Source organism: Grampus griseus (assembly GCF_964374135.1).
Source record: "Grampus griseus genome assembly, chromosome: 9".
NCBI lineage: Eukaryota > Metazoa > Chordata > Mammalia > Artiodactyla > Delphinidae > Grampus > Grampus griseus.
Window position 1 is genome coordinate 85,804,954 of NC_139003.1, and position 17,976 is coordinate 85,822,929.

General features: G+C 38.0%; 1 protein-coding gene across 2 annotated transcripts; it reads left to right on the forward strand.

The window, feature by feature from the left end:
* Positions 1-2,003: 2,003 nt before the first annotated feature.
* PSMC2 (proteasome 26S subunit, ATPase 2) lies at positions 2,004-16,859 on the forward strand. 2 transcript variants are annotated; one of them, XM_082662395.1, is made up of 13 exons: positions 2,004-2,042; positions 2,582-2,810; positions 4,492-4,529; positions 5,116-5,197; positions 5,912-6,011; positions 11,602-11,733; positions 12,141-12,213; positions 12,594-12,689; positions 13,352-13,516; positions 14,394-14,481; positions 16,064-16,266; positions 16,363-16,459; positions 16,546-16,859. In XM_082662395.1, the coding sequence occupies exons 2-13, from the start codon at positions 2,741-2,743 to the stop codon at positions 16,701-16,703; spliced, it is 1,302 nt and encodes a 433-aa protein (XP_082518521.1). In that variant the 5' UTR covers positions 2,004-2,042; positions 2,582-2,740; the 3' UTR covers positions 16,704-16,859. The 2 variants fall into 2 exon arrangements, with proteins under 2 accessions (XP_082518521.1, XP_082518522.1); XM_082662396.1 differs by lacking the exon at positions 2,004-2,042 and having other exon boundaries at positions 2,512-2,810.
* Positions 16,860-17,976: the final 1,117 nt, after the last annotated feature.

Here is a 17,976-nt window from a genome sequence, read left to right on the forward strand (position 1 = left end):
AGCAGCCATGGATCACGGGCCCAGCCGCTCCGCGGCATGTGGGATCTTCCGGACCGGGGCACGAACCCGTGTCGCCTGCATCGGCAGGCGGACTCTCAACCACTGCGCCACCAGGGAAGCCCTTCTTTTCCTTTTTAAGTTAACTACTACTTTATTAGTTTGAATTGAACCGTTGATTTTAGTAGTAGCTGTACTTGTATAAATAGAAAGTGAGATGTGTATGAATTAGTATTGACAATAACAGTCTATACATTCATAGAGAATTCTGTACATAAACCTGTAATGCGTTTGTGTTTACCTAAATAATAATAGGAGCTAATGTTTGTGCTATTACTAATTTACCTGGGCTATCGCATTTAATACCCATATCATTTGCAGAAGTAACCCCTCTGTAGTATTAGATTATAATCCAAGGCCAGCAATCATTTTACCCTGCTCTAGCAGCATGAAGTTTTCTTTCAAGATATTCCCAATTACAGGACTCTATTGTTTAATGTTTAATTGTTTAATAAAATTAATTATACTTCTCCTGTATGATTCCTTCTAGGACTGGGGTCAAATGCAAGAATTAGCAAAAAGAAATCAGTGGGTGGAAATTCACAGACTCCACCTCCCATCCTCCACCCCACACACAGTTATCTGGAATAGGTTGTGCAAAAGAGAAGAATTGATGTGCCACTCTTCTGCAAAGAGACCCCAAAATTAGTAAATTATTATCTAGGAATTACATTTTCACTGTTAAATACATTGAATTGGCCTGTGTATCTGCCGCATGACAAAATTGTTACTTCAAAACTGACATTTCAAAAACTAAACTAATTATCTCACCCTAAAACTCTTCCTGGCCTGTAGCCACTGTTAAAACAAGCTTTAAGGGTCAAGGTTACCTGACACCACTTTCTTAATTTTTTCTCACACCTATCCCAATTATTCTCACCATAACCTCTAAGAGCATGAAGCTTATTTTTTTTAATTGTAGTAAAATACTCATAACATAAAATTCTCATCATAACCACTTGAAACTGTGCAGTTCAGTGGTGCTAAGTACATTCACTCTGTTGTGCAACCAATATCCAGAACTCTTCATCTTGCAAAACTGAAACTCTTACATGCGTTAAACAACTCCCCATTTCCACCGCCCCTCAGTCCCTAGCAACCATCATTCAACTTTCTATCTCTGTGAATTTGACTACTATAGGTACCTCATATAAGTGGAATCATACACTGTTTGTCTTCTTGTCACTGACTTATTCCCTTAGCATAATGTCTTCACAATTGCAGTGTGTGCCAGAATTCTTCTTTTTAAGGCTGAATAATATTCCATTGTATGTACATTTTATTTATCCATTCATCTGTTGACTGGGTTGCTTCCACCTTTCGGCCATAGTGAATAATGTTGCTATGAACATGGAGGTACAAATTTCTCTTTGAGACCCTGCTTTCAATTCTGTGTGTATATACCCAGAACTGGAATTGCTGGGTTATTTGATAATTCTATTTTTAATTTTTTGAGGTACTGCCATACTGTTTTCCACAGTGGTTGCATCGTTTTACATTTCCACCAGCAGTGCACAAGGTTTCCATTTTCTCCACGTCCTCACCAACACTTTTTTTTTTTTTTTTTGATAATAGCCATTCTAACAAGTATGAGGTGGTATTTCATGGTTTTGATGTGCATTTCCCCAGGGCTTAGTGAAGCTGAGCGTCTTTCCATGTGCTTCTTGACCATTTGTATAACTTCTTGGGACAGATGTCCATTCAAGTACATTGTCCAGTTAAAAAATTGGGTTGTGTTTTGTTATTGAGTTTTAGTTCTTTCTTTCTTGGCGGCTCCACAGGCTTGTAGGATCTTAGCTCCCCATCCAGGGATTAAACCTGAGCCCCTGCAGTGAAAGCTCTGAGTTCTAACCTCTGGACCGCCAGGGAATTCCCGTTTTAGTTTTTATATATTCTGGATATTAGCCCCTTATCAGATATATGACTTACAAATATTTTCTCTCATTCTGTAGGTTGCCTTTTCACTGCTGACTGGGTACAGAAAGGTCAGGCTTTTTTTTTTTTTTTTTTTTTCATTTCTAACTTCTACAGTTGTCCAACTGCTCTCTTCCATTCCTCATCTCCCGAATTCATTTCTTTCAAAACCTGCTCTCTTCTCTGGCTCTCCTGTATCTGAAGATGGTACCATTCTTTGGCAGCAGGGTCAAACATGGAAACCATTTACCTCCTCATCCCTTGTTAGTGTCAAATTAGTGAACAACTTCTATTTACCTTCACTCTATGTATAAATCTAGTCACTACTCATTGCGTATCGAATAAGCCAGGTACTTTACAAACATTGTTATTTAATGCATCCACAGTGCTGTGAGGTCAAGGGGAAAATTAAAGCACAGGGATTAAAGAAGTTACCCAAGAATACAGAGTTTAAATGACTAAAGCAGGATTTAAACTCATTGACCTGAGCCTGAGTTGATCTTGCAATCTGTTGCTCTGGGAACTCGCCACGGTGAGGGGCTAAGGGAGAGCGACCTTCCCTCCTAACAGCGAAACCTTCTCACTCCCCTTCGCTGCTCTCCCGCCGCAGGGCCTGTCCTCCGTGGCGTTCTTCCGCCCGTTTCTGGGGCAAAAGGCCCCGCGGAGCCGGCCTTACTTCCGGTGAGGAAGGGAAAGGCAGGAGCGTCACCGGAAGCGAGGAAGGTGCTGTGTAATCACCCAGCAGGCTGAGGTTCTTGGATCTCCTAAAATGCCGGATTACCTCGGTGCAGATCAGCGGAAAACCAAAGAAGAGGAGAAAGAAGACAAGCCCATCCGAGGTCAGTTGACGTAGGCAGGAGCTCCGGGCCGGGGCAGGACCATCTTGGCCCGGGATCCGGGATGGGGGGGTTGGATTCCTGCTCGGCGCTCTGTCGCTTTTGTGCCGCTAGCGATTTGAGTCTGGTGCTGTAGACGGGTTGACCGGCCTGTCCTCTCCGTCTCCCCTCTACCAGCCCCGCGTCCTGTGTTCATCTCTCGCTGATCGAAATTTTTATTCACATTCAGCTCTCAGGTCTTGAAGGAGTCACGCGCCCCGCTTGGCCTTGCAGGCCTTGGAAAGTTCCCCGCGTGGCGGTGCTTGGTCGCCTGGACCCTCTTTGCTGTCCCTCCTCCCCCTCAAATGACAGCTTGCTGTTATCACTGTATAGCCAGGATCCTGAGACGTAATTTTCTTTTTTAAAAAACATTTCTTTGACTAGATAATTCATTCACATGATTCAAAACACGAGAGCGGAAAAGATAAATGGAAAAGTGTCTCATCCTTGACCCCGGCCACCTCTTATCCACGGAGGCAACTGATGTTGCCGTTTTGCCTCATCTTTCTAGGCATTTTCTGTGTACATTCAAGCAAGTTTGTTTGTATATTCCTTTTTCTTTTTACATAAATGTAACATGCTGTATATCTTGCTTTTTAAAAAATTTTAATGATATAAGTTCATATCATTATGTAGAGTCAGTGTGGTCTGTATAGTATCCCAAATGATTGGGTGTTCAGTAATAAGCATTATTGATGGACATTATACGAATGAATAACCTTGTTAATATAACTCTTTACTACATGCACAAACACAAGCTGTAGGGTAAATTTTAGAAGTGAAGTTGTAATTTTTATAGACACTGCTGGGTTACTCTCCTTAGAAACTATACCACTTGACCCTTTCCCTGCAGCACGTTCGTTCATGATTTCTTCCCAGTAGCCCCTTTTGTAAAAGCCTCATCTTTATGCTGTTTTCTTTTGTTCCTCATAGGCTATTTTAAAACATTCTTATGGTGGATTTTTGTTGTCTTTCCTTCCTAAACAACTTCAATCTCTCCTAGCACCCTTTCTTCTTAATATCCACCCACCCCTCAGAGAAGGAGCATTTCCTCTCCACTTTCATCTCACTCTTTTCCCTTGAAAGAGGTACTCAGTCACCTAGTGCAAAATTTAGTCACAGAGATGTAACATTTCATCTGGGTATTTCTCTGGGTAAGTTATAATTCTATAAATATATTAACAAATGTATCCCTTGGATACAGTTATGATTAATGTGTGTAGCATTTTTCTGCGCTTCTTCATCCATGTCTTACTTGATCTTTAGAGCAACACTGAGGCTAACAATTTTCCAGGTGAGAAGACTGATGCTCAGAGAACTTAAATGGTTTTTCCAAGGTTACTTAGCAAATGCATGATGTTGCTGGGACTAGTGCTCAGGTCGTTTTGAATCTCAAAGTCTGTTCTTTGGGCTCCGTGTTCTTGTTATGTCATATCACTTTGAAGCTATGTTATGTACTTTTTAAAATCTGCCTTCACCCAGTTAGATAAAAGTTCCTTGAGTCCAGGAACTATCTGATGGTTGTGTTTATATCATTACAACTTTTCACAGTTTTTCTCACTCAATGCAATCTGAATTGAACAGAAAAGAATTGTAAGCTCTAGTTTCTTTTGTTTGAATTCATATATTATCTCTTTTCTTGTAGCTCTGGATGAGGGGGATATTGCCTTGCTGAAAACTTATGTAAGTCCTTTCAATGTCTACAAAATATAGATGTTTTGTGTTGAAATAAGGACTCTTGTTGATATTGGCCTTCCAGAATAGTTGGAAGAGACTGTCCAGCTGTTTAATCTTCACTGATAAAAAGTTATCTACCTACAGTTTCTATTTAGAATAGATCAAAGAGTAAATACTCAGTGTGTCTAAGCTTATACATTATCTCTGTACTATTTCTAATTAAAGTGCGGTACTATATTGAAAGATATTTGAAATAATTTATTATATTTAGAAATATTTACTATATTTAAAATGTATAAAAATGAATTAGATCTGAAATGGTAAGTTTTAATGCATAGAAATGGACTTGAATTTTAGATAATTTTAGTCATGATTTTCATTTGTTACCTTGCATAATGGTTTGCTGCCTGTTTAGGGGAATATATTGGTTCAGGAATAGTTCTGAAAATGATAGATTCCCTCTCTCTACTCTCATTTCACAAGCTTTAGGACAATAATAGCTATTACAAGTGTAACTGTTAAAAGTTTTTGTTTATAGTTTAATACATTGTTGGTATCCTGATATTCTAATTAAACTGACTTTAACTCCTAGGGTCAGAGCACTTACTCTAGGCAAATCAAACAGGTTGAAGATGACATTCAACAACTTCTCAAGAAAATTAACGAGCTCACGGGTATGTATATTTTTTATTTCTGTTTCCCCTCTTTATGGGTAATGGTTTGATTATATCAAAGGAGCTGAAATACCAATGTCACTCTTCCATGAATCACAGATTTAAAAAAATTATTATCCTTCCTATCTGTTAAGAAATTGGATCTCATTTAATAATCTGTTTTCATTACCTTTTACAAGAAAGTTTAATGCTTAAGCAATTAAGAAACATCATCCTTTAAGCAAGTATTGTTTCTGTTGGTCAAAGCCAAGTTCAGTTGACTATAATAAACAAGTCAGAATTTCTTCTTGAATAAAAATATGATCTCACATGGTACTGCTTGAAGTAAGCGGGCTATGGCCTAGTAGTCGGAAACTTTTCTTTTTGGGAACTTGAGTGGTGAAATTTTATATTGATAGTATTTGACTTGCACAAAAAAATGTCAGATATGACATCGCATCACATTTTTGGCCTGTGACTACTTTAGGGCCATGGTTTTCAACTGATGTCATCCCCCTAGGACATTCGGCAGCATCTAAACTCATTCTTGATTCTCCCAACCTAAGGGGGAGGTGGTGCTAGTGATTAGTGGCTAGAGGCCAGGGATGCTCCTAACCATCCTGGAATGCACAGGATGCCCCCCACAGCAAATTATTCAGTCCAGAATGGCAGTGGTGCTGGGGTGAGAAAGCTTGCGTTACAGTCCAGTGAATTTTGTAATCTTTCTTTACATAGGTATTAAAGAGTCTGACACTGGCCTGGCCCCACCAGCACTCTGGGATTTGGCTGCGGATAAGCAAACACTCCAGAGTGAACAGCCTTTGCAGGTTGCGAGGTACGCATAGTGCTCTGTGGAAATTTATTTTTATCTGTACTTTCAGGTACTTTTTCAAGCCTTGGGTATAATGTAATAGTTCGTAAAGAATTTTTATGCCATATTCCAAGTAAATGCAGCTTTCTCCAAAAGTATCTGGGGTTAAAACTTTATACTTTAAACAATTATTTAAGAAATAGGTGAAGACCTAATCATATAAAAGATTCAAATGATACAGGAAGATACAGAGCAAAATATGAAAACCTTCCTTCCCATCTAACTACTGAAAATAATTTGGTCCTCTTAATCCTCCAGTGTGTCTTCACGTATATATTTACATACAAAGAAACATCCTGTTTTCTTTTTAGATATAACTACATATTTTAGAAATCTTTCATTGTCTTTGTTATAGATGTACCTTTTTTTTTAAAATTTATTTTTGGCTGCGCTGGGTCCTCATTGCTGTGTGTGGGCTTTCTCTAGTTGTGGTGAGTGGGAGCTACTCTTCGATGCAGCGCGTGGGCTTCTCACTGCGGTGGCTTCTCTTGTTGCAGAGCACGGGCTCTAGGCGCACGGGCTTCAGTAGTTGCAACACATGGGCTTCAGTAGTTGTGGCACGCGGGCTTTAGAGCGCAGGCTCAGTAGTTGTGGCACACGGGCTTAGTTGCTCCTCAGCATGTGGGACCTTCCCGGACCAGGGTTTAAACCCATGTCCCCTGCATTGGCAGGTGGATTCTTAACCACTGCGCCACCAGGGAAGGCCAGATGTACCTTTTTTATTTCTTGTTTCTCTTGTTTTTTAAAAATTACATAATATTCTATAGGTGTTGGGTTGTTTGCAATTTCTGTTATGATAACAGTGCTGGACTGAACACGCATGTTAAATATTTCTCTACATATGTGCATACATTTCTGTAGTATAGCTTACTAGAAGTGGAATTATGGGGACAGAGGCATTTACCATTTTGAAAATGTATGAAAAAGAGTGGTTTGGCCAGTCTACATTCTTACCCAAAGGTTTTGAGGGAAATGCGTATTTGCCTGATCAATGTAAGATATCTGATTAGTGATTTTTAAACCTTTGCCATTTGGGCAAAAAAATTAAAAAAAAAACAATTCACTTTAATTTGTGTCATGCTGATTAGTAGTATGATAGCTACTTCTTATTAAACATTTGTATTTTTTTGACCATTCATGTTTTGTTCCATTGGATTGTTTCTTGTTAATTTTTAGGAATGCTTCATATATTGTACATATTAATCTTTTCTTAAATATGTTACAAATATTTTTTCTCAGTCTCTCACTTGACTTTTAACTTCTCAGTACTTTTTGTTGTACTGTTTTAACTTTTTAGGAGGTAAATATATTAGCTTTTTCATTATACCTTTTGGGTTTTAATGTTGCTTAGAAAGGCCTAGCCCAGTCCAAGATTATAAACATGTTCTCCTGTGTTTTATTCTAATTATTGAAAGTTTTGTTTTAATTTTGCCTCTTTAATACAGGTACAGGTTATTTTTCTTTCATCTTATCCTCCTTTCCTTTTTCTGTCTTTCCATGCTTTCATTTATTTGCTTTTTAGTTTTATCATGGTTTTAAAGAGTTAAATAGTTCTATGACAACAGTTTCTCCTAATTCCTCTTTACTAGAGGCACCTATTTTCAAAACTTTTAGGTGGTTATTTTGGTTTCTGCCTTTCTATTTCTAATGGATAGAGTCAAGTTTTGTATATTGTAGATCACTTCTTGATGTTTTAGCTTCAGGTGGTGTTTATTGGTTTTCCCACCATGAAAGATGAGGATTTTGTTTTGCTTTGTTTCCTCTACCTTCATCCCAAAGACATGCCCTTCTCATCCTTACGGCCTCGTAATGTAATTATATTAAAATTTTGGTTAGATCCGTATTTAGTGTTTTCATAATTATGGCTAAGTAAACCCTATTTACAAAGAGCCATTAGTAAACTGTGATTACTTTTCCTTTCTTCTACCACTTTTTGTTTTCCTTGCCCTAACTGTCTCGTTTTTTCATTTGCTTTGTTGTCTATGTATATTACTAACTCAACCCCCCGCCCCGCCCCCGGTTTTTCGCGATCATCAGTTATTCTTCAGATGCCTTAGGTCCGTCAGGTTTTCTCACGTGTACCTCAGGTGCATCAGCTGCATCAGGTATTGTCTCAGGTTCATCTTCCTGAGCAAGCCTTTCCCAGCACTTTCTGACCTGCTTCAGTCTGGACTGGTTGCCTGAACGCCTGCTGAATCACGAGCATCCTGTGACTTCTTACCCTGGAGGTTCCCTTTGACTCTCTCCTGTTGCTCGTGTATCACGAGTTTCTCTTTCTGATTTAATTACACCCTCACTAGGTGGCCTGTATTCTCTGGTAGCTTCCTGAAAGGGTCATTTGGGAGGTACCATATGAGACCACATATGTCTGGAAATATCTTGGCTGATAGAAAATTCTTCTCCTTCAGAATTTTGAAGGCATCGTTACATTGTCCTCTGCCTCCCGGTGGTGTTAGTCTGAAGCCATTCCGAAACCCAGTCCTACGTATGTAACCTTTTCTTCCTCTGAAAGTTGTAGGCTCTTCCCTTGTTCTCAGTGTTCTGAAATTCCATGGCTTCGTGCCTTGGTGTTGGTGTGTTTTCAGCAGTGGTGCTGCGCTCTCATGTCCTTCAGTGTGCACATTTTCTTGAAGCTATTTATTTGTAAATAGTTTCTTTCCATTTTCTTGGTCCTCTGTTCTGGACTTGAGTTACAGGAATATTGGACCTCCTGGAAATGCTAATCTTTCTCTCCTTCTTTTCTCATTTTGTCTTTTTGTTCTACTTTTTTGTTAGATTTTCTTAACTTTGAGTCTATGTATTGATTTTTTTCCCTCTCACTTAAGTTTTTAATTTCCAAGAGCTTTTCTTTCTTTCAGTGTATATGTTGTGTTGTCCTGTTCTCATATCATGGTTGTAATATGCTGTCAACGTCTAAGGAAGTTAAGGATAACTGGAAGGTTTCTGTTTCCTCTAAGATGCTTTTTTCCTCTTTGCTTGCTTGGTGTCTGTCTTTTATGTTAGATGTCTGGTAATCTTACTTTGTGCTTTTGTTTAGTGGGAGACCAAAAAGCTGATAGAAGCTCTAGATTCAATAGTGAGGCATGTCTATCTCAGGCTTCACTGTAACTTATACAGTTGAATGTTTAGTTGGGGAGCCTTCAGGGTCAGTGTCTTTAGATCTTTCATTTGGATGGTCACTCTTCCCAGAGAAGTTGTCTTCAGTCTCACGTTGTCTCCAATCTCCAATATTTTGGAAGAACAGTGGAGATAGAGGGCTAGGGAATGTCAGTGGCAGGTTCACTTATGTTTAATCACCCTTCCCCTCTCACCTCCACACTCTCATTTTCAGTGAAGTTACCACCACCCTACCCCTTGCCCCAGCATTTCTTGACACTTTTTTTTTATTCTCCAGAATATTGTCATCACCTCCAAAAGAAACCCCGTACCTATTAACTGTCCCTGTTCCCCTCTCTCACTGGCCCCTGGCAACCACTCATCTACTTCCTGTCTCTATGGATTTGCCTATCCTGGACATTTCATATAAATGTAGTCATACAAGGCATAACCTTTTTCTGGCTTCTTTAGCTTAGCATAGTGTTTTAAGCTTCATTCATGTTGTAGCTTGTATCAGAACATCTTTTTTTTTTTTTAATAGCCTAATTATATTCCAGTCTAATTTCTCTCTTCGTTGATACTCTCTGGTGAGACATTGTTCTCATACCTCCCATTAATTCTTTAGACATGGTTTCCTTTGGTTTTTAAAAAAAATATTTATGACACTGATGAAAATTTTTGTTTAGTAAGACCAATGTCTAGGCTTTCTCAAGGACAGTTTCTATGGACTTTTTTCCCTATGTATGGGCCATATTTTATTTCTTTTTGTGTCTCATAATTTTTTGATAGAAACTGGACATTTTAAATAACGTCAGTTCTGGAACTCAGATTTCCCCTATCCCCAGGGTTTGTTACTGTTGCTGTTCCTTGCTGTTTTTTCTTTGAAGTTTTTTTGGTCAGCCTCGTTAGCCCCAACTGGTAAATGCCACCTCAGACAGTTGATGTTAAACAATTGCCACCGATTATTTCCAGTAAATGTCCTGTGGGCAGGGGGTGTGTAGACAGCGAGCTCTGAGTCCGGTCAAATAAAAGCAAGTCCTGAGAATGGAGCTTTTCAGCTAGCTGCCCGACAGGTCAAATAGTTCTCTGGGGTTGGGCTTTTGGGGAGCTCCAGTTCTTTGTCCCTGCCTTCCCCCAGGAAGGCTGCTTGTCTTCACATCTATCACGGCTGTGAGGCCTTTGGCTTTCAAGTCTTGTGCAGAGCTGGGGAGAGGGCTATGGGATGAAGGCGAATTTAAACGCAAAATGCTCGCTGTTCTTACCAGGATTCAGCCCTTTTCTTTTTTTTTGAATAAACATTCTTTGGATTGTTACAGACCTATAGTTTTAGTTCTGAAAATGTTTTCAATGTTTTTGCCAGTGTTCTCTTTGCTTTTAAAGATGAGCAGGTTTTCAAAGGTCCTTATTTAACGTTCTGCAAGTTGAGGTCCCTGTATATATACTTTTTCAGCTGAGAATTAAAAAAATCCCTATCTGTGCAACACTGTTGGCAGGGTCTCTCAGATAAAGTAGTGATAGATACTTTCTATATATAAAATTCTGCTTCCCTGGTAGACCTTTTCCAATAACAGAAAATGGAATCCTGTCCACAATTTATGCTGCAAGGACAAAGAATTCTTTACCTTACTCTTAGCTCTACCTATATGCACACGCCAGAGACTATTTTGTATTTCCCTGTATTTGTTGCTACAGCTTATGATATAAGCTCTTTCCAATATGAGTTCTGTTTTTTGTTTTTGGGTTTCTTCTGTAGGAAGATAGTATAGAAAGTAGGCAGTAGACTACCTTCTACTGTGATGTATGTGGGGTTTCAGATTCGCCTTCACCACAACCCACAGGAAAAGAATATATTTAAGTTAAAAACAGCAACAGTAATAATGGATTTGAAGTATAAACTCAGGAAAGAATAAACATATTTATTACTTGACGTAAGACAAGATGACTGTCTTTTTATAGGAAAAATAAAAAGGAGAATACCTGAAGATATAGAGGAGTATTACTAATAAAGCCATATAGTTATAAAAATCAAGAAAGAACTTTTTTTTTGTAGTTGAGCATTTGTTTTTGTTTTTTTATACAGCAGGTTCTTATTAGTTATGTATTTTATACATATTAGTGTATATATGTCAATCCCAATCTCCCAATTCATCACACCACCATCCCGCCTCCCTGCCACTTTTCCTCCTTGGTAAAGACAACTTCCTAATGACGAAATATTTGGGTTTAATTTTCCAGGGGAATGTATCTTTTGAAATTTTTATGGCTTGGCTAAAGTTGAGCAGACCCTTGGGATTGAGCATATTTTGTAGAGAAGGATCCTTAACAGTGGCCCAGTTTCTGCAGTTCTAGTTTACACCTGCTTATTCGTGTACTGCATACCCAGGGGAGAATCTAGTTACTTGAATTCATTATTAGTGGTTCAGGTTCCTTACTCTAATCAAGCCTTTTGCCATGTTAGATGCACAAAGATAATCAATGCTGATTCGGAGGACCCGAAGTACATCATCAATGTGAAGCAGTTTGCCAAGTTTGTGGTGGACCTCAGTGATCAGGTTGCACCTACTGACATTGAAGAAGGGATGAGAGTTGGGTAAGATTTCTATTTGCCGTAAATACTCGTCTTTCATTGAAGATGCCATGTCACATTCACACCCTTGGCTTGCTTTTGAATGGGTGAACTGGGCGCCACGGAATACCGGGGTAACCTAGGAGAGGGCTGCAGTTGGACAGCCTTGCTGCTGCTGCATCTGTTTCCTGACCTCCCCACCCCCACTTGGCCTTTTATGGCCTCAAATGTCATGATCAAACTAAGTACAGAATTGTAGAGTTGAGTTTGCCAGTCTATTTAAGGTAACATGGTGTAGGTGGAGGAAGCACTTGCTCTAGGATGGTTATGAGGATTAGGTGAGTTAATGTAAATAATGTATATAGAACACATGATAATTCACTCAGTAAATTTTTTGAATGTATTGGTGAGGCTCTTTTTTACCTCCTTAGTGTGGACAGAAATAAGTATCAGATTCACATTCCACTGCCTCCTAAGATTGACCCAACAGTTACCATGATGCAGGTAAGAAACCACGAGAGGGAAAAGGAATGGCATGACTAATTGCATCCATCTCAAAAAAACGTTGAAACTTTTTAACCAATAAAATATTAATATGTGGGTATGTATTGAAGAGTTGCCAAAATTTTTAAAACAATTTTTCAGATGAGAAAGTCTTTATCGGTCTTTATTTTAGTAGTTTGTCTCTCACTTAGTGTCATAACAAGTAATATAGCAAGTGGGTCTAGGACACTGGGCAGTGTATTCCATTTTTATTAAAATTCTTACTTGCTATAAATCTGATTTTTCTTTTAGGGTATTGGGTCTGCTCTACTGGATAGAACAATTGGATTAGTATGCAAAAGCGTGTGGCTCTATGTTGTACATTTTCATCCCTCTCTTAGGTGGAGGAAAAACCTGATGTTACATATAGTGATGTGGGTGGCTGTAAGGAACAGATTGAGAAACTTCGAGAAGTAGTTGAAACCCCCCTACTTCATGTAAGTGGTTGAGTCTGTTGCCTTTTAAATTTCTTTGTACAAAGATGTGAGAGCCTTTTGTGTACTGTGCACTAAAATTATGCCTATATATTAGTTTTAAAATTTTATGTTTTCCTAAATGAAAATTTTTGATGGGGTAGAGGGTAAAGGTGTGGAGAACTGGTAAGTTCCAGAAGAGAAAGTAAAAGGATTGAGTCGTCAAGCCTATTCAAAAAAAGAAGAATCTGCTGTTTAGAGTGACAAGGGAGGTTGAGGCGTAACCTTTAGAATAGGTTGTTGTAGAAGAAACAATGTGTTTTAATGCTATCAAGAAGAAATGGGCTTTAATTGAATCAAATTAAGCCTGGGGGGGGGGGATAATGGAAAAAACTAGAATATTAGATATGAGATAATACTTTTGTTCTTTAAACACTGTAATTTTTTAAAATTAGGGGAAAAAAATGTTTTGTTAACCCTGGATAATAGAAATACCTTTAAAAGCCATTCAGCCTTGTGTATTAATGAGTCTAGTTTAGATCTTATGTCTTATAAGTAAAATTCTTATTTAGATTAAGTATGTAAATTGTGGACTGAATAATTTTGGTTTAAATATATTGATGTAGAAGTAGTCTTGTTTTTATTATAGAGAATTGATAAGTGTAAAAATCGTGTCTCCATCACAGCCAGAGAGGTTTGTTAACCTTGGCATTGAGCCTCCTAAGGGTGTGCTGCTCTTTGGTCCACCGGGTACAGGCAAGACACTCTGTGCTCGGGCAGTTGCTAATAGGACCGATGCTTGCTTCATTCGAGTTATTGGATCTGAACTTGTGCAGAAGTACGTCGGTGAGGTAAAGTAAATTGATAATAATCAAAGAATATGTAGCTCTATGAAAGATTTATAAAGCATAGATGAAATTAAAATGGGAATTCCACATTGAAGATTGAGACCTGAAACTTTTTGATTGATGGATTGTAATTAGTAGGTCAGAAGCCCAGAAGCCACCAGCATTCCCGTGCGGTCATTTGGAAATAAATTGCTGAACATTTTTAATCAGTATGCTCCCTACTCAGAAGGGTGACATTTTCTACACATTTGGTTTGTAAGATCAATAACCCAGTAATGCCCAGTGAATGCATTCGAAAGTGTATTCACTTCAGGGGCAGTGTTTTATGTTGTTCTGAGAAAGAGAACAGAGATTGTCTATGTGTATGTGCGTGGGTGTATGTACACACAGGTATGTACACACACACACGTTTTTTTCATTAGAGAGTAAGTCTAGGGCTGAATATATTATATCTGAAACATTAATGATTAGTATACTTAGAAAAAGGATCTGCATGAGTTGAGATACACTTTTATTCCGTTATCAAAACTTACAAATCAAATTCATTGATTAGAAATGCCAAGTGATGGATCAAATGCTTTTATTTCCTCAAGTTTTATTGATTGAAATGGTGCCTTTATTTAATCGTGTTAATTTGACCTCTTCAGGTCTTAAAGTTATTGGCTATTTAATAGGTACAGAATCATGAAATTACTTAATATTGTTTTAAAGCTAATAAGATTAATTTGACGGAATAGGTAACAAACTTCAGTCTTTCTGAAAAAGCTTTAGGTAATAATGGTTGAGAATACTGTTAGGAATATTAAAAAGTTTGAAGTATAACTTATTATATTTTAAAAGATTTTAAAACCAACTCTGAATTAACACTTTTTTTCATCAGGGGGCTCGAATGGTTCGAGAGCTCTTTGAAATGGCCAGAACAAAGAAAGCCTGCCTTATCTTCTTCGATGAAATTGATGCTATTGGAGGTATGAATGGTACCTCAGAGAGCTTTACAGCTGGGTTTCACGAGAATTCTGTAGTAGTATGTGTAAAGTTCCCCTGATGCATTAATCTTGTACAGAATTTTAAATTCCAACTCTTTTATGAGCTTTAGCACATCAGAGTCACGGATCTAATAAACTTTAGGGCCACACCATAAAGGAAAGATGAAGCATTATATATATAGCATTGGTATTTCTCAAAGTCTTTATCTTTGAACTTTCCCAGTTTCTTTCCTAGGGCACATATTTTCACTTTAGCAACTCCTAACTTGGGATACAGCTTCACTTAATCGGATCAGAAAGCACTGGGGCATAATTTAATTGGTGGTAGTTTTTCATAAAGTGTACATAAAATAACATTATTGGCTTCATAGATTTGATGAAATACAGTATTAGCTGTGCAATCTAGACAAGTTATTTTAACTACTTCTGAGCCCCAGTTTGCTCCTCTTATAAAAGAAATGATAATTCCAGCCTTGTTTATTTCATGGGTTTTTGAGAGGTTTGAAGTCAGTCATAAATGTGATTGACTTTGAAAACTGTATACTGTTCTAGAGGCCTTGGCTTTTGTTACAGTCTATAAGAGTAATAGTTCCTATTAGCTGCAGATACCAGACAGTTGTTATTTAATGAACTCAGTGACAAAAAAAGTCTTAAAAAATATAGTGGATGCTGTAACACTGTTTGGGGACTGTGGTTAGGATACCTAAAGTCTTGCTTTTAGACTGGATGGATGTTGTGGGCTTTGGACATTCTGTAGGTAGTGTTCAAGGGCCATAATTTGACCACAGTCTGTAGATGCCGTGTTGTGACCCTGAAGTCATTTTTGTAGTATCATTGGAATAAGCCTTATGATGTCAGGATGCTCTGAAACTGTGGCTTCCAAAACGGATTTTGTATAAAACAGTATTAGGGTGAAGGAAGAAAATACTGGTACTTTCCTTCATATTTAATTTTAATCTCATTTTTAAAATTTCTATTTTTTGTATTTTATAATGTACATAATGCATTACTACAACAGTATGTATTTATACAATTTTAAAATGAAAAAATGTATATGGAGGCCTCTTCTTGTGCTATTTTGGTTGAAATGAAGAAGAGTATTGACATTAACCTAGAGTATTCTAATATATCCAAATCAGTGTGATAGTAAGCTGTTACAGTTCTACTGTATTATGGATTTAGCCATAGTTTTAAGGACAGTTTTGAGAAATTTAGAAGAGTATGGCATTTTCTTACATATACTCAAATACCACTATAGTGCTAATTTTGCATGTATTCTTTTGCCTAGTCCAGGTGTATACTGTGTTGAATGGAGGTGTTCTTCAGTGACTTAAACCAAAATCCTTAAAGAGGATTTAAAAAAATACTTTAAAGGAACCCATGTTAAATCAACCTATGATGAGTCCTTTTCTCGTTAGTTTTGTGTAAATCAGGCTGTTCTTACAGGATTTGCTTAAAACTGAGAGGTTCCCTTGGGCTGGAGGGTGTGATCTGAGCTGAGATTTACTGAGCAGAGTGCTGCTTTGAGTAGATGTGAAGAATGTCTTTCCTCCTGTCTTCTCAGGGGCTCGTTTTGATGATGGTGCTGGAGGTGACAATGAAGTGCAGAGGACCATGTTGGAACTGATCAATCAGCTGGATGGGTTTGATCCTCGAGGCAACATTAAGGTTCTGATGGCCACAAACAGACCTGACACTCTGGACCCCGCGCTGATGAGGCCCGGGAGACTGGACAGGAAGATTGAGTTTAGCTTACCTGATCTAGAGGTGGGAACATCATTTCACGGTAGAAAAGGGATTCTTGAAATTTTTTCTTCCTGTGCTGTTTTCCAGTTTAATATTTGTCAATTCCCTTATTTTTAGGGCCGGACTCACATTTTTAAGATTCATGCCCGTTCAATGAGTGTTGAAAGAGATATCAGATTTGAACTGTTAGCACGACTGTGTCCAAATAGCACTGGTAGGTAGAAAGGTCTTGCTTCTATTTGCTGGTGTGTCTATTTGGGCTGCTTTAATTAAGCCTGTTATTTTCTTTTTGTTTGAAAGGTGCTGAGATCAGAAGCGTCTGCACAGAAGCTGGTATGTTTGCCATCCGAGCACGGCGAAAAATTGCTACTGAGAAGGATTTCTTGGAAGCTGTAAATAAGGTCATCAAGTCCTATGCCAAATTCAGTGCTACTCCGCGCTATATGACATACAACTGAGCCCTGGAGGTGTTCGTGAAAACACTTTTCATTGGAATCCTAACCTTATACAGACTTCTTAATAACCATTTCACACACAAAATAAGTGGTTTTCAAAATTGTATGCTCTTTTTTCAGATGTCGTTTCTCTGTGGTACAATAAAGGGTGATATCTAATGCCGTTAGGCAGAAAAGCTGTTTTTTGACTTGCTACCATTTTTAAAGGTTCCAAATTGTGAAGTGCTTGCTTTGACCACATATGTTCTAGGCATATGCTGGTTGAGTGCTGTACATACATTATCTCATTTTATCTTCCCATCTGCCCAGTGACGTGGATTTAACAGATGCAGAATTTTCCTACCTCGTTTCCTTGTAGCAGAGCTGGGATTCAAGTCCAAGTTTGACAGCTCCATCGCCGATGTCCCCATCCATTATGCTCTTCTGCCCTCATCACAATGGCCCATCCAGGCATATGATCACATGTGTTTCGACAGGTTTTTTCCTACAACGTTGAATAAAGCAGCTTTGGCTAAACTATGTTTAAAGTGTAGGAAGCATCTGATGTAATGTGTTTTGCTTTGCCATTTGAGTTGATTTCAAATTAATCAAGAAGAATTGTTGATTTTAATGACTAGCGAAGTAGTAAAGCAAAAAGAAAAACATACACATATAATAATCTCATTTAGAAAATCCGGAATTGGCTTTATACAGAAAAGTACTTATTTTCATTTTATAAATTAATGGTTTAATGGTTTATTAAACCATTATAATTTAATGGTTTAAAATTTCAGTAAAGCTCCCGTTAGACTTCGGGTCTATAGTGAGGTACTTCTAAAATAAAAGTTTTTATTAGAATCTTAAACAAAGCTCTTTAAAATGATTTCTTGTACAGCCACCACCAAATTCCCTCCCCTCTTCCACAATTACCCCTTCCAGGCCCCTGCCAAACACTGAGACCCAAACACAATAAAGAATATTTTTATTGTAGTTCAGTATTCACAAGTAATGCAAAATAGTGAGAGATGGATACATTTTAACTCACAAAAGAAAAAGTTGACAACATAGAAAATGCTGTGTTGCACTGAAATATTTAAAATATGAAAGTTTTAAAGCAGAATAAAGCTGTTCACTCAAAATCCAACCAACATCCTTTCTTTCTCTTCATTTTTGTGAACTTGATGAGAAAATTTTTTTTCTAATCCTGCCCTAGTCTTTCATGAGGTATGAAAGCGAACCATTTCCAGGTTATGCTGATAAGTGAATGACTAAAGATGTATGTTTTTGTGCTGTTTTG

What these genes read in the sequence shown, in the direction of transcription:
- PSMC2 (XM_082662395.1), top strand. Translation starts at nt 2,741, where the DNA reads ATGCCGGATTACCTCGGTGCAGATCAGCGGAAAACCAAAGAAGAGGAG. An exon ending in AGAAGACAAGCCCATCCGAG is followed by an intron (nt 2,811 to 4,491) that starts GTCAGTTGACGT and finishes CTTTTCTTGTAG; the next exon opens with CTCTGGATGAGGGGGATATT. An exon ending in TTGAAACCCCCCTACTTCAT is followed by an intron (nt 12,690 to 13,351) that starts GTAAGTGGTTGA and finishes TCTCCATCACAG; the next exon opens with CCAGAGAGGTTTGTTAACCT.